Source organism: Salvelinus namaycush, chromosome 5 (genome assembly GCF_016432855.1).
Source record: "Salvelinus namaycush isolate Seneca chromosome 5, SaNama_1.0, whole genome shotgun sequence".
Lineage (NCBI taxonomy): Eukaryota > Metazoa > Chordata > Actinopteri > Salmoniformes > Salmonidae > Salvelinus > Salvelinus namaycush.
In genome coordinates this window covers 64,717,400-64,733,677 of record NC_052311.1, presented here as the reverse complement: position 1 = coordinate 64,733,677, position 16,278 = coordinate 64,717,400, and the positions used below count along the sequence as shown (strand labels likewise).

Here is a 16,278-nt window from a genome sequence, read left to right as displayed (position 1 = left end):
GAGACTCTTGAAGGTAAACGTTCAATACAATCTACACATCCCAAACTAGCAGCAATAGCTTTGCAATGCAACATATTTCTGTATATAACATATCATATCAATTGCCTTTGTAAAAAGTTAAAAATATAATTCCTTATACAAATCCTACCTCACATTAAAACAAATTATTTAAAAAATATTGGTGTTTAAACTTGATCTATTTCCTACCCAGCATTGTGCTGATGACATCAGTAAGCAACATCAATACACTTTTCTTTAAATCTTCATTCAGAGAACATGTAAATTAAGTTGTACAAAGTGATTGGTAGGTCTGCACTTATCATGAAAATACATCTGCCTAGCTAACAATGTGTTTACACATACTCTTATTGAATCCCAACAATGAAAAAAAAAATATGACAATTCTTCAACATGTTTGGATTTTCCTGGATCATACACACATATCTCTGCACAACTCTTCTCAAAAATCCTCCTCAATGAAAATACTGATAAAACAGGAGCCTGTCCTTTAAGACAATTCCTAATGGTACAAGTAAAGTATGCTATAATTCATTAAACTATTACCCGACTACAGGCTGCTACCAGGAACCAGTCCCTGAATGGGTACAGACAAAAAAACATAATAAACATTTTCTATCAAGGTTACTTCTAGAAAAGTGTTGTAAAATGAAAAGAACATTATACAATTATCAGTAATGCCCAGGGCTCAAATGTTAATGTTGGACATGCCGACAAAATGGCCCTCATCTGTTTGTGTTTTTACTAACATCACAGAGCTTTTCAAATTCCAACTCACACTCATCTTTTTACTCTATAATTCTCAAATACTATGGTGGATTTTTATTCAAGATCTCATTTTGTCCAAAGGGTCACTCAAATTTCAGCTTTGATTCTTCAAAATAACACCACATAAGTGTCTGTATTTTGACTTAGGCCTGATTAATACACATCTAATCAGCACTTGTAAATAACCAACATAAACAGAAAGGTTTACTTAAGGCTTTCTCTTAAGGCTCAACAGTTGAGAACTCAACCAACACAGTTACTGGACTGAGAACAAATTCCAAACACATGAATGTTTCCTATTAACACCTCTCCATTGGTTGCCTGTTCAAGGAGACCATGTCCTATTCGATGATGGGTGCAGAGCGATCGTTGGTCACCGTCTTTCTGAGCCGGACATGGGCAAATGGGTTGGTCCTGCCAGGGAGACAATGTGCATATCAGGCATGACAGAAGCTTAGACACGTTTATCGACAGTCATCTATCTAAAGTGGACCAGGGTTGGTGACTACTGCAATGCAGTATGTCTACTGTTTAAATAATATAATGAATGCATTTACCAGGTTGGGGAGGGTGGAGGAGAGGCAAAGTCTGAGGAGAGCTGTAGTAAAAGCGATGAAGATCCTAGTGTTATTAACCCATTACATATCTACATTATATTCTGTCATTATAAGCCATCTATACCTCTTGCATCAGCATTGACAGAGCCGGTCGGTCAGGGGGCCCTGCCCACTCAACCCCTTCACCTCTGACCTTCGGCCTCAGGCTGACCTGGTTGGAGTCGGCCATGCTGTATGGGCGCGGGCGGAAGGTGCTGACCCTCTGAGGGGGGAATGAGCGCTCCTCCTCGGACTCAGGGGTCAGGGCAGGCAGACCAGGGGAGACCAGCTTATCTAACTGACCCGTACTGGTACTGTTGACCTTAGAGAGGAGCGGGGAGCTGGAGAGAAACCATTGGTAAATGGTTCATTTTCCAAGTGTCTTGCTCAACTCAATATCCTTAATGACAATAGCAGGCATATTGTTCTGACATTTCAGACTGAGGATAAATGGAGGAAAGTGGTCATGCTAACTCATCAACTGTACTGTTGATCTTGGAGAGCAAAGGAGACCTGCGAGGTGGTAGAAGATTAGGACAGAGCTTAGGCAGATGGAAAGAATGATGGTCATTAATTTTTATTCCTCTCTAAAAGCCCGGTCTCTTCGCTTGGCATGGACACATCAAAATGACAATGACACTTAGAGAAAAAAAACAGCATATCTGTGTCAGTGGTCTCTCTCAGCTTCCTGTGAATAAGCCAAAATCACCACTGCCAGTTTGTAGACATCGCTATCGTACTGACAGACAACGTTGTTGGCAGCGCTGCAGCTAGGCTGTTAGATCAGAGTCAATACAGGGAAGGGTGGAGAGCATAGCGGAAGGATTTCTAGAGTTACAGTGTCAAGATTTAATCATAACCCTACAAGTTGACTTCCATTTAAGACAATAACATTTTGAGGAATGAAATGACAATATCATAACAGTTTCTTGTTTCTATGGTGACAGACCTGCTGTCGAGGGGATCCAAGGTGTTGGGGTAGGGCTGAGTGTAGGAGAAAGGGAACCAGCCTTTCCTGTAAGGTAGAGAGAGAGGAATTGTTTTGGTATTATCCGTATATAACCTAGAAAACCCATGGATTGGCTGAAGATGTAATTTCAGAACAGTCCTCAGTTGGTGTTTGAAGAATTGTAGGCTTTTGTACAGCCGAATGGTGGGTTCTAACTCTTACCGTCCCGTCCGTTCGTTCTGGCCATAGTGCCACCCGTCTCTGGGCTCAGAGATGAGGAGGCTGAGAGCGTCGCCTGGCAGGAAGTGAAGTAAGCAGGCCCCGCCCACTCCACTGCCCTCTGAACCCCCAGGAGCGTGGGCAAATATGGCTTCCACACGAGACGGGCTGGAGAGAGGGAGAACTCGGTCTCTGGGCAGAGTGGAACCTGGAAGATAGAGAGGGACAGAGCAGAGAATGTGAAATGAATTAAATAGACATCACATTGGGAAAGAAATGGACAAGATGGCAAATAAAAAGTGAAGGGGTGTATCAAAACCTACCCATAAACCCTCCCACCCGGGCCTCGCTGACTGGTCTCCTAGGCAAAGGCAGCGTAGATGTTCCATACATCTCCGCTGCCTTCATCAGCATGGGATTATGGGACAGCAATGGTGTGTTCCCTCCTCCTAGCACTCCCTGGTGGTGCAGCGAGGGGGTTATGGCTCTGGAGAGAGGTGCACTGTGGGGTAGTGGAGGACTGTGAGGGGCACTGAGGGACAGCGGCAGGGCCAGGCCCTGTAGGGAGGAGTAGGATGGGGAGCCCTGGCTGAGAGAAAGCACAGTGGAGGGGATCAGACTAGGAGAAAGGCTGGAGGTGCTGTTGGCCAGGAGAAGAGAGGTCTGCTGGGCTTGGCTGGAGCCAACCGTGGAGGAGGTGGTGGGAGTGTTAGCAGTAGTGATAGCATTAGCACTTATGTTGTTGTTAGCATTGGGGCTAGCTGAGACACTAATAGGCGTGCTGGTCTGCTGAGGGGAGCCTGCCCCACTCCCTCCAATAGCCCCTCCAGTGGCAGCGAGGGAGCGGAAGGTCTGGGGTCCGGGGGAGTTTTGGGGAGGGGGGATGTCACTCTGGGAAGAAGAGGGGATGGGTCTCTGCTGCTGGGAGCCACCATTCAACAAGGGAAGCACCTCCTGTACTGACAGCCTCTGAAAGAGAGAAATGGTAAGAGAGCGAGATAAGACAGAGCGATGAGAAGAAACAATGGAATTTTGCTAAATGACTGAAAACCATCTGAATGCTGTCTAAATAACAGAATACCCTAATCTTATAATAATTTCACTTTATCTTCTTAAGTACATGTAATTCAGACATTTGTCTGTGAATTCCTACTAATGAACTGAAACTGAAACCCCTTGCCCTCACCTGTTCTGGCTGTGCAGCGCCCAGTTTAGCATGTCGGAGGAGATCAGCTATCCCAGATGCCCCAGAGCCCTGAGGGGCGGTGTGACGCAGCAGGTTGAGCGCCCGTTCAGGTAGTCTGGTTGGCTGGGAGCATGACTGTTGCCATGAGGACAGCTTCTGTGACAGGAGCTCTCTCACCTGGACACAGGGAGGAAGGAGAGGCAGGTTGGCAGATGGATGGGGGTCAGGGACAGTGTGTGTGTGTGTGTGTGTGTGTGTGTGTGTGTGTGTGTACCTTGCAGTGGTAGTTGATGAGCAGCTTGGTGACGGAACACTGGCGGTCCACAAGGAAGCAGTATCGTCTCCTCTCCTCCGTCAGCGCTGAGCGGTAACCCACAGCAACCAGCGTGTCCAGCTCAGCCTGACGACGACTCATTAGCTCCACATACTGACAGAGGTTAGTAAACACACACATAGAAACGAATGCAGCATAACAGAGACAGTGGAGTAGGAGATATGTGACCTTTATAATACACTGTAGGGAGAGAGGCACAGCAGAGGGACCAAAAGGAAGAAGTGACATCATATCCTGTCTGCTGAGCAGCGATAAACTAAATCCTAATCACAAAATATTATCCCTCACCTTCCTTAACCTTTTCTTCCATTGTACACCCCTTCTTATTTCCTGTTTTCTCATTCCTAAGATTTCTCCTCTTTCTCTTCCCTATCCCCCTTTTTTACTTCAGTAAGGACTGGAAGCCAAATCAGCTGAGCCAGATTTCTGTTTAATCTCATCCATACTTCCGCACACACAGACTGTACATACACACACACAAACACTTGACTGTGCCTTGTAATGCTGAGTAAGATGCTTTAGTCTGGTGGTGTTTCCAAGAAAATCCCACACAAATCTCAAGTGTCAAAACACAATTGTAAGTGTTTCAAAAATACACAAATGCATCGTTGAAACCTTACACTCAAAGCACTACTGACACAAAATGGTGTTGTTGGATGCCAGTTACCTGCATCTCCCTATCTCCGTACTTGTTGGGGTGGCGACTGCCCTGGCTCTTCCTGCGCAGCTTCTTGAGCTGTGATTGGCAGCGCTCGATAGATTCCGACTTCGACTTGCGCTCACTCTGATATTTCTTCAACGTGGCCTGAGATCGAGAGAGAACAGGAGCGAGAAAATCCGATTGAGAGAGAGACAGAGCAACAGATAGAAAAATAGTTAGTCAGAAAAGTGGTTGCGCTGTAGAGAGAAGGAAATATGTTAAAGGAAAATGCTTAGATAAACTCACGGTAAGATATTTAATGTCCAACTCCAGCTTTTGCTCCAACTGGGACAGCAGCTCAGAATGGAACAGCTTCAACTGTAGATCATATTCCACCATCATTCATACAGCATCACAATATTTAACAATCAATCATATCACCACACACACACACACACACACACACACACACACACACACACACACACACACACACACACACACACACACACACACACACACACACACGGTAAACACTTACCACGTCCTCCAGTTGAACCTGAATCTGCCTGTGCACCTCAGCCATCTGGAATAACGTGTCTCCTGGAATCCCCAAGAAGACACAGGATACAGAGAATACGTCATCAACACAGGGATACAGAGTGGGATAAAAGGGCTGGGGAAAAAACACTTGTTGTGACTTCACGTTGTCTGTATGTGCAATATTGTGTCTGAGGTGTCAGATCAATAAAGTAGTATCTTATCTCACCTGGAGCTGTTAACTGACTGAATGATTGTATCTCTCAACTTCTCAGCCTATGATGTCAGCTGTGAGTCTGCCAATGAGGTAAAGGCTGTGTGTGTCTCTCTCCCACAGCACAGTAGTTTGTGGTGTCTGGCATCTCTCCCTCCCTCCCCGACTGTTTGCAGCATTACAATGAGATCATGTGGTGTTGTTAATCTCTCAACAATCACCCCACTCTCTCCCTCTTCCTCAGTTCCCTCACGCTCGCTCTCTCTCTCTCTCAGTTCCCTCCCTCACTCACTCACTCCCTACTTTCTCTCGTTCCTCCACTCTCTAGCTCGCTTCTTGTCCCATAGTCCCTTAGTGTTTCTCACCCCACCCACCGGTCTCTCTCACTCTCATACACCCACCCAGTCACTCACCCAGTTCTTTGGACCCTTGGCTGTCGCTGGCCAGTTCTCCCAGTTTGACCAGACCATCGAAGTATCCCTTGGCTGCTACCGTCACTCCTGAGAGGAAAACACCTTTCAGTGAGGGGCACCATGTAACAAAGACCCTCTAAATGGGCTTTAGGATCGGGCCTGTGTGGAATGCAGCTTCTATGCCAGAAACCAGAGAGCCATCATTAAAATGTCTAAACAAACATGCCCTACCAACATGCCCACCCAACGCCACTAGACATACTATACCACACATTATACAGTATACTGTGTACACACCACTCTCTCTCACCTGTCAGGGCTTTCTCATAGTGTTTCCCCATGGTCACAAAGTTCTTCAGACTGGGGTTGAACTGGTCCAGAATCCCCTACAACACACATGACAACAAGAGACAATATTCATGTCTCCTCTTCAACTTACCACTTAGTCACAGTCTGTGATCATTGCTGCTAGCAGACTGAGTTTCAACAAAAGCGTTATATAGGGCACTCGCCTGACTACATCTACAGACTAATTCATTGCTCTTGGAGACAACAAACCTACACACACTGTACCTTATACACGTTTTCTGTCATCTTGTTGACCTCGTCTGAACGAGACATGGTGTTTCAGAATGTTTATGTTTTGTAGTCTCCTCCCCTGTATCTTAGGGTATTAGGCTTTACAACAGCAGACTGAAGTCCCCTGGAAACACAAAGATGGAGAGAAACAAGTGTTGGCAGGTAGCCTAGCGGTTAAGAGTGTTGGGTCAGTAACCAAAAGGTTTCTGGTTCAAATCCCAGAACAGACTAGGTGAAGAATCTGTTGATGTGCCCTTGAGCAAGCACTTATCCATAGGAACATACAGGAGCAATTAGGGTTAAGAGTGTCTGTTAAATAACTGAAATGTATAATTAATTCAAGTATAAAGAACTTCTGAGAGGTCTAACCAGACAACCAAGAGAGGTATTCAGGCCGAGGTGTTTGGAGGTGACCTGGCAAATCAAACTCACCCATACCGAGTGAGATGGAGGGTTTTCATCAGTGGTCTATGATCCATACAGGAGGCAATGACCAGACAGCTTATTCCTAAACTACCACCCTGCATACCCAACATGCTTGTGCTGTGACCCATCTTTTACAGTTGTGTTAAGTCTATCCCCAAGACTTCTAGCCGTGACCCAAGAGGAATAAACCACAGCCCACCAGTGGGTCCGGAGCCAGTCTTTGGGAACCCCGGCTGCTCCTCATCAAGAGGGTGACCTTCCAGAGCTAACGACTGGAAAAGTTGACTTTGTCCTGCTCCATTATCCGATATGGGTCAACATTTTTCATGTAATCTCTGTAGGATAACAAAGGAAGGGGAAAAGCTGAGTTGAGCGTGACTTTAGCCATTTAATCCAGGGGGGAATTCTGTCACCGAACAGCTTGGTCAGTTCAGCAACGGTTCTCTCTCTGTGGTCCAATGTTTATTCAGCGCCATGACACTTGTGCCTGGTGTTGGAAAAGTCCATTGTTCTTATCTGAGGGGTTATGACTGGTCTGAAACAAACTGATAGCAGAAACCTTTGGGTTGCCCTAATGTAGGGTAGTGATAAAGTAATTGGTGGACTCAATCGCAAAAGTTAAGAAGTGCTGTGTTATTCACATCCATATGGAAGCAGGACATACAACCTCAGGGCCTGGAATCAAAGGAGGGTCTGACTGCTGTTTTAAGACACGTTTTGGTAATAATGTTTTATGGGGGGGGTTTTACGTTTTTTTTTTACTTCATAACTCAGACGCAGAAGTAATAACAGACGTCCAGATGTATCACAGATCACATGACCTAAGCAAAATACACCAGGGTATCACTGTATAATACATGGTGTCTGCAGTGGTGGAGCACCTACTGGAAAAAACAGCATTTGTTACTCTAACATATAATCCAATCAAATCAAAGTATTTGTCACATGCACAGGATACAGCACGTTTAAACGGTACAGTGAAATGCTTACTTGCAAGCTATAGCACACTGAGTAACAGGCCATTCTAACTGCTCCACTATAATGCCTAACTTATTATATGACACAATCAGAAGATTGGTAATATAGACCACTTTAGGCAATACTTGTGTCATGCCTATGACACTTCATTACATGGGTTGGTGGAAATAGAGTGGGCAGAATAGACATAGTTCTGATACGGTATTATAGAACGTCTCAGAAATAATTCTAGTCATTCAAGTTCTATTCTGTAAACCTACAGTACTCTAGCCATGATGAATGTACAGTGGCTCTCACACAAGCCTCCTCTCTCTAGTGTTACAGCACGGTGGTCCTCGTGTGGGACAACAACACACACACATCTGACCTCACTCTACACTAAGGCTCACACATGCTCCTTTCAGACAACATCCTGTGTGTATGGCATTCTGCAGCATGTCATGCATTGGCTCACTTGTTGATGTCAGTGGATGGTCATTGGGTAGACAGACATGTGTTGGGTAACACTGACCGGTCAGGCTGCTGTTGAATAGACCTGATGATATCATTTGATTCCACAGATGTATGGGTTACAGCTCTGTACAGTACAACTGACCTCCTATGGACTTTTTGCATTGTTACCAATGTTCAAGGAGGCTCTGAGCTTATGTTAAAGATGTCCTCTAGCAATTTGACGTTTTCCTGTTGAATATCCCAAGTATAAATACAGTAATGTACACACACTTGAGGGTCATTTTTGGGGAGCAAAATAGTTTTTTTTTTTTTTAGACACAACTGCAAACGTCAAGGAGTAGGGCATTCAAGGAGTTACCCTTACAGAAAAAAACACGTGTAAAATCTTGATTTCAAGTGAAATTTCACATAAGAAATCATGTGAAAATGTGTTTTTGGACAACTTCAAATGTGATCACGTTTTCACATGCATAGTTTCATGTTATCACATATTGCTTTCCATGTTGTCACACGTTATCGCATTAACTTCACAATTCACATGTGATCACGTGAAATTCATGTGGTTTTTCCTGTAAGGGTTGGTCTGAGGTGATGTCATTGGACTCCCCCCTTGTTTGAGGAACAGTAGAGGAGCAATAGAGAACCAAAGAGGAAAGGCCCACACCCCACTTGTCATGTCATATCTGAACCACCTATTGAGATGTGCCTTTTGGTAAGTAAATCAGGTGTTGTGTGAGGAGAAAAGGAGACTGGAGTAAGCAGAAGTGCACAAAGAACTTATCAATATCTGAAGAAATCCAATGAAGAATTTCCTTGATCAATATCCTATTGTTGACCGGGCAGAAACACATTTTTTTGGGGTGTCGGGTAGCCTAGTGGTTGGAGCATTGGGCCAGTAACCGAAAAAGTTGCTGGATCGAATCCAGAGCTGACAAGGTAAAAATCGGTCTTTCTGCCCCTGAACAAGGCAGTTATTAACCCACTGTTCCCATGTAAGCTGTCATTGTAAATAAGAATTTGTTCTTAACTGACTTGCCTAGATAAATAGAGGTTCAATTAAAAACCCAGGACTTCTTTCTAGCCAACTCAACACACTACCTCTGGTTCCCCACGAGAGCTGATCTACAATCAGTTATGCTTGTTATGTCCTGATGGTTAGGATTGGGGTTTGGTAAACTGAAAAGTTAATCTGCAGATGGAGGCACATTCTCAAGGTCCAATTTATTTATTAATTAATTTCTTGTTATTCAAACCAGGTTGGTCAATTGGGAACCAATTTTCATACGCAATGACAACATAGCCAAATATAGAATTACACAGCAAAACTATAATCAATGTACTAAAACACAAATGACCTGAAACAGCTTTTGTAATATAGGTATTGAAATACAATTTTTACATTTTGTTGCCAAAGATGTTTCAGAAACAGCTACTAGGCCTACATAACGTCAACAACTGAAAAACTCCTGCAGAGCTTGTCAACAGTTAAGTGATTCCACTGGTTTTGGCAACAATTACAAATGTGACAGAGATGTAACATCATCGGTGAAACAAATGTCACAAACAAATGTCTGTGAAACAGGAACATTATAAACAGATTGGAGGATGTGAGGTTGTGTTTATCACTTTGACTCTTATTGGCATACATAACTAAAATACGAGACATCCTCTCTAAACCAAGTTAAACGAATTATCGAGACGTAAAAGTGGACGAAATGAGAGACATTACTCTCGAAGCAAATCAGTATCACCAGTCAAAAGCCTCATTCAGCAACACCTGTTGATCTCTAGGCCTACATATAAAACTCACCGCAATTCATTCAAAGTTAGATAAGCAGCAAAATAGTTGATACAAAGTGGAATTGTACCTTTTCTGAGCTCATTGTTGAAAAAAAAACAGATGACCGAAACGCCGTTTGTCTTTTGTCTTTTTTTTTCTTTTCTTCTACTGCTTTCCCCTTCGTTAGTGGGGGGTTGTTCACCCAGCAGCGCACTAAATCTCAATCTCCCCCCGCCTTCGCTCTCTCTCTCTCCCTTTTTTAATTTTTACTCACACAAATCGGCGTCAGACTTTTGGTGCTGTTCTGTACCTCTACTCACTGTTGAGCCGATTAGCAACATGCCTTCACGCGCACACCCCGACAGAAAATTCACCGCGAATTAACCCCCTGACCGCTGCATCAAACTCCCTACGGTTAGAAGCCTCAGTTCTCTTCCGTTCTCTGTCTCTCTTTACCACTCTGTCTCTCTTTATCACTCTCCCTTTCTCTCACAATGTCCTCACTCTCGTTCACTCTCTCGCTCACTATCCCTCTCTTTCTCCCTCTCCTTCACTCACTCACTCGGGCAGAATAACAATGAGTAAACGGGACCCGGGCTGAATAGCGGTAGAGAGAATAATGACTTGAAACTTTTTAAAGCAAGGATGGCAGACCCCGCAATCACGTATCATTGGCCTACATCCGCCACCCCCTTCTCACATTCCCTCCATTCATTCTCTTAAGTGGGCAGTAGCCCTTTGGTTTATTAATCACATAATATTAAATATGTTGCCTATAGCCTATTACTTTAAACATGTTTTTGGGTGAGAGTGATAAATCAATAGGAGTAAAACATATTTGGCTAAAACGTTATCATTTTTTTTTTTCTTTTTACAAAAACATTCAATACTTTTCAGGTGATTCATCTATTTGGTATGTCAAGGGGTTGAGCCAGGGTTGAAGATCAGTCTAAAGCAAAGGTTAGTGTTAGAGTTATGCCAAGATTATGGTTAGAGTTAGGGTTATGCAAGGCTAGGGGAGGGATCCCATTTCCTTGTGCTGCCCTCAGGAGGTAATTCCTTGAGTGAAATCCATGGTAAAAAAGGTGAATCATTATGCCAAGATTAGGGTTATGGTTATGCCAAAATGGGTTAGGATTAGGGTTAGTGTTAGGAGTGTTAGGGTTGTGGTTGAGGCTAGGGTTAGGGTTAAACATATAGCTTTGGGTCAGTTTAATTGGGTTGTAGTAGCTACCACTGACCAACAGATGGCAGTTGTGTGACGATAATCAGTGCAGTGCAACAAGCAGAACAGAAGCTGCTCATGAATTGGTCCATTTGGTAACTACAGTGGGAATAGATGTGAAACTGGGTTTGTGGTTCTGTGTCATTAGGTCTAGCTCTATGGAGGTGTTGGCCTGCTAGTATAGGTGGTTGATTGTCTGGTCTCGTGAGCCGGTGCCCTGGCACCTTGTATCTGAGCTGTAAAGCGGTTTGTCTCTGTTCACTTCCTCAGGCCTACTTTAAGACTGATTGACGCACAACATATTGACAAACGGCAGCACTACTGGCCTAATAAACACCAGAATAACTCATCTAGATCTCTCTTTCTCTCGAGGTCTCTCACAGTCTTTCTTTCTCTGTCTGTTTCTTATTCAATTCAGTTCAAAGGGCTTTCTTGGCATGGGAAACATATGTTTACATTGCCAAAGCAAGTGAAATAGATCATAAACAAAAGTGAAATAAACAATATAAAACGAACAGTAAATATTACACTCACCAAGGTTCCAAAGGAATAGAGACATTTCAAATGTCATATTATGGCTATATACAGTACAGTGTTGTAAAGATGTGCAAATAGTTTAAGTACAAAAGGGAAAATAAATAAACATAAATATGGGTTGTATTTACAATGGTGTTTGTTCTTCATTGGTTGCCCTTTTCTTGTGGCAACAGGTCACAAATCTCGCTGCTGTGATGGCACACTGTGGTATTTCACCCAATAGATATGGGAGTTTATCAAAATTGGATTTGTTTTTGAATTCTTTGTGGGTCTGAGTATGTCTCTCTCTCTATCTAGCTCTTACTAGCTCGGAATTATTATGTCTCCCTCTGTCCCTCTCTCAGTCACATCCTGATCGCACACATCCGCTGCATCAGTGTCACGTTCTACTGACGCTGACTTCTCTCTTGGAACTTGAAGGAAGTCTACCGTGTGTGACGCTAGATGTGGGTCACCTAGAGCTGTTTTCCTGGACAATGTCCCAGTGTGTCAAATGTGCACCTAAGGCCAATCTCAGGTATCTTGGATCAAACAGTCAATTATTATAAAGCCACATTTAGAGGGGGGGGGTCAATGTTCAAACCAAAGCAGGGGGGGACTCCACATGATTATTGCATTTCCATTCTGGGTTTCTTACTGTATGTTGTGTTTACATTCAACAGCAGCTAGGCATCACATGATCATGCATAGTGTTGACGTCAGACAGAAGGACCAAGGACACGGATGGTAAACACATGATTCTGCCAGTGTCTGTCGGTGCTGTTGAGTATCTTCGACTAAAATGTTAGACTCAACGTTCCTATTTGTTGATAATATTGGCATCAGACTGCTGAAGGCACATGGACCAAGGACAGCAATGGTTGCTGTTATCGTATCCTCTAACTTCCTGATGTTGTGAGATTCTCTCTGGTGTTTACAGAACACTGGTGCTGTGAGATCAGGATACCAGGGCTGGCTTAGAGAAGCAGTTTTAGCAGTGGTACTTCTGTCCTTGAGCTGTTCTTGTCTATTAATGTTCTGTATTATGTCATGTTTCATGTTTTGTGTGGACCCCAGGAAGAGTAGCTGCTGCTTTAGCAGGTATAAAAAATACTAAATACTCATTATATCACACAATCACCAGTATGCCTGACCCGGGGTGAGAGTTGTATCGAAGGACATGATCTAACAGTCTGTTATTATAAGGTGGAGGGTAAAGAAGACCAAAACAAACACAGGGCCAAATGTAGCACCTCAGACACTATAAATACCACACAGGCCTCAGATTGTGAATTTGACTTACAGGTCAATGTCACCTACTGTCTCAAATCAAATCAAATCAAATTTTATTGGTCACATACACATGGTTAGCAGATGTTAATGCGAGTGTAGCGAAATGCTTGTGCTTCTGGGTTCCGACCATGCAGTAATATCTAACAAGTAATCTAACAATTTCACAACAACTACCTTTTACACACAAGTGTAAAGGAATGAATAAGAATAAGTACATATAAATATATGGATGAGCGATGGCCGAACGGCATAGGCAAGATGCAGTAGATGGTATAGAGTACAGTATATACATATGAGATGAGTAATGTAGGGTATGTACACATTATATAAAGTGGCATTGTTTAAAGTGACTAGTGATACATTTATTACATCCAATTTTTAATTATTAAAGTGGCTAGAGATTTGAGTCAGTATGTTGGCAGCAGCCACTCAAAGTTAGTGATGGCTGTTTAACAGTCTGATGGCCTTGCGATAGAAGCTGTTTTTCAGTCTCTCGGTCCCAGCTTTGATGCACCTGTACTGACCTCGCCTTCTGAATGATAGCGGGGTGAACAGGCAGTGGCTTGGGTGGTTGTTGTCCTTGATGATCTTTTTGGCCTTCCTGTGACATCGGGTGGTGTACGTGTCCTGGAGGGCAGGTAGTTTGCCCCCGGTGATGCGTTGTGCAGACCTCACTACCCTCTGGTGAGCCTTATGGTTGTGGGCGAAGCAGTTGCCGTTCCAGGCGGTGATACAGCCTGACAGGATGCTCTCGATTGTGCATCTGTAAAAGTTTGTGAGTGTTTTTGGTGACAAGCCAAATTACTTCAGCCTCCTGAGGTTGAAGAGGCGCTCTTGCGCCTTCTTCACCACGCTATCTGTGTGGGTGGACCATTTCAGTTTGTCCGTGATGTGTACGCCGAGAAACTTAAAACTTTCCACCTTCTCCACTACTGTCCCGTCGATGTGGATATGGGGGTGCTCCCTCTGCTGTTTCCTGCAGTCCACAATCATCTCCTTTGTTTTGTTGACGTTGAGTATCTGTAAGTATGTAACCAGGCATTCATCTCTCATTATGTAAGGAGATCACAGTGACTTATCGCTTCACACTGGGATTGACTCATTGGGTTATATGTACGAAGTTCTATGACAAAATTCCACCAGGGATATTTTATGGCAGAATTGTCATGGTGTTCCAGAATTCTCATGATGTTCTATGGCAGAATTGTCATGGCGTTCCAGAATTCTCATGATGTTCTATGGCAGAATTGTCATGGTGTTCCAGAATTCTCATGATGTTCTATGGCAGAATTGATGTCATGTGCTTATAGGTGTGTCTCTCTCTTTTTCGGTTACAGTCCTCTGTGACAGTGCAGTGTCGTGTGTGCCTGTTACAGTGCAATGTCGTGTGTGTCTGTGTAACAGTGCAATGTGTATGTCTTTGTCTGTCTGTGACAGTGCAGAGTGTGAGGTATTTCCTGAACAGTCACCCTGAGTGTACCATGTGTTGGAGGATAATAAAAGCTAACCAGGTTGTTCACCACCTCTCAGAGAGGGATTCTGCTTCAATCTGCCTAATCTGATCAAATGGGATATGATTAAGTGTGAGTGCTGGCACGGTGTCTCAACGCCAGCTGGCCTGACCAGATGGCATCTTATATAGTAAGGCATCTACAGAATTCTACTTTCATGTGGAATAAACTCTGTAATTATTAGATACAATTCAACCTTGGTCTCTCTTGGAAATGTGAAATGTGAACTCAGTTTGATTAAAGCACCTCTCCAATTCTATGATTAATTATCATTATAGTTCAATTCTACTCCATTATGTATTCCAGTGAATGACAACAGTCGTGGCAGTCAGGACGTCAACATCATCATCAGTTAGAACTCTAATAAATGTTTACTTGTTGAAGACTAATCTCGGTTAACACAGAGCTAAAATCTTGCGTAATTTGGTCAGATGCACAGTTTGTGTTTAGTCTGTCCACAAGAGATTAGTTGAAGACCAAGAGTTAAACATGGCCAGCTAGTTGAGTGTATAGACAGTCGTATTTAACTACAGTGCATTTGGAAAGTATTCAGAACCCTTGACATTTTCCACATTTTGTTACATTACAGCCTTATTCTAAAACATATGAATACATTTTTTCCCTCATCAATCTACACACAATACCCATAGCGAAAAGAAAAAAACCCCGAAATTCCTTATTTACATAAGTATTCAGATCCTTTACTAGGAAACTCGAAATTGAGCTCAGGTGCATCCTGTTTCCATTGATCATCCTTGAGATGTTTCTACAACTTAATTGGAGTCCATCTATGGTAAATTTAATTGATTGGACATGATTTGGAAAGGCACACACCTGTCTATATAAGGGCTCACAGTTGACAGTGCATGTCAGAGCAAAAACCAAGCCATGAGGTTAAAGGAATTGTCCGTAGAGCTCCGAGACAGGATTGTATCGAGGCACAGATCTGGGGAAGGGTACCAAAAAATGTCTGCAGCATTGAAGATCCCCAAGAACACAGTGGCCTCCATCATTCTTAAAATGGAAGAAGTTTGGATCCACCAAGACTCTTCCTAGAGCTGGCCGCCCGGTCAAACTAAGCAATTGAGTGAGAAGGGCCTTGGTCAGGGAGGTGACCAAGAACCTGATGGTCACTCTGACAGAGCTCCAGAGTTCCTCTGTGGAGATGGGAGAACCTTCCAGAAGGACAACCATCTCTGCAGCACTCCACCAATCAGGCCTTTATGGTAGAGTGGCCAGACGGAAGCTACTCCTCAGTAAAAGGCACATGACAGTCCGCTTGGAGTTTGCCAAAAGGCACCTAAAGAACTCTCAGACCATGAAAAACAAGATTCTCTGGTCTGATGAAACCAAGATTGAACTCTTTGGCCTGAATGCCAAGCGTCACGTCTGGAGGAAACATGGCACCATCCCTACGGTGAAGCATGGTGGTGTCAGAATCATGCTGTGGGGATGTTTTTCAGCGGAAGGGACTGGGAGACTAGTCCGGATCGAGGGAAAGATTAACGGAGCAAAGTACAGAGAGATCCTTGATGAAAACCTGCTCTAATATATATATATTTTTTTATACACTACCGGTCAAAAGTTTTAGAACACCTACTCATTAAAGGGTTTTTCTTTGTTCTGACTATTTTATACAT

The 16,278-nt window shown here is 43.5% G+C and overlaps 1 protein-coding gene across 1 annotated transcript; it reads right to left on the bottom strand.

The window, feature by feature from the left end:
- Window positions 1-1,127: 1,127 nt before the first annotated feature.
- Window positions 1,128-6,498, bottom strand: LOC120047266 (brain-specific angiogenesis inhibitor 1-associated protein 2-like). Its single transcript, XM_038992793.1, has 15 exons — window positions 6,451-6,498; window positions 6,188-6,263; window positions 5,878-5,964; window positions 5,252-5,313; window positions 5,017-5,088; window positions 4,738-4,875; window positions 4,011-4,163; window positions 3,737-3,913; window positions 3,007-3,519; window positions 2,874-2,952; window positions 2,554-2,758; window positions 2,332-2,397; window positions 1,522-1,723; window positions 1,344-1,384; window positions 1,128-1,200 (listed from the first exon to the last, which is right to left on the bottom strand). The coding sequence occupies exons 1-15, from the start codon at window positions 6,496-6,498 to the stop codon at window positions 1,128-1,130; spliced, it is 1,992 nt and encodes a 663-aa protein (XP_038848721.1).
- Window positions 6,499-16,278: the final 9,780 nt, after the last annotated feature.

What these genes read in the sequence shown, in the direction of transcription:
- LOC120047266 (XM_038992793.1), bottom strand. Translation starts at nt 6,498, where the DNA reads ATGTCTCGTTCAGACGAGGTCAACAAGATGACAGAAAACGTGTATAAG. An exon ending in TGGACATTAAATATCTTACC is followed by an intron (nt 4,876 to 5,016) that starts GTGAGTTTATCT and finishes TCTCGATCTCAG; the next exon opens with GCCACGTTGAAGAAATATCA. An exon ending in TCATCAACTACCACTGCAAG is followed by an intron (nt 3,914 to 4,010) that starts GTACACACACAC and finishes CCCTGTGTCCAG; the next exon opens with GTGAGAGAGCTCCTGTCACA.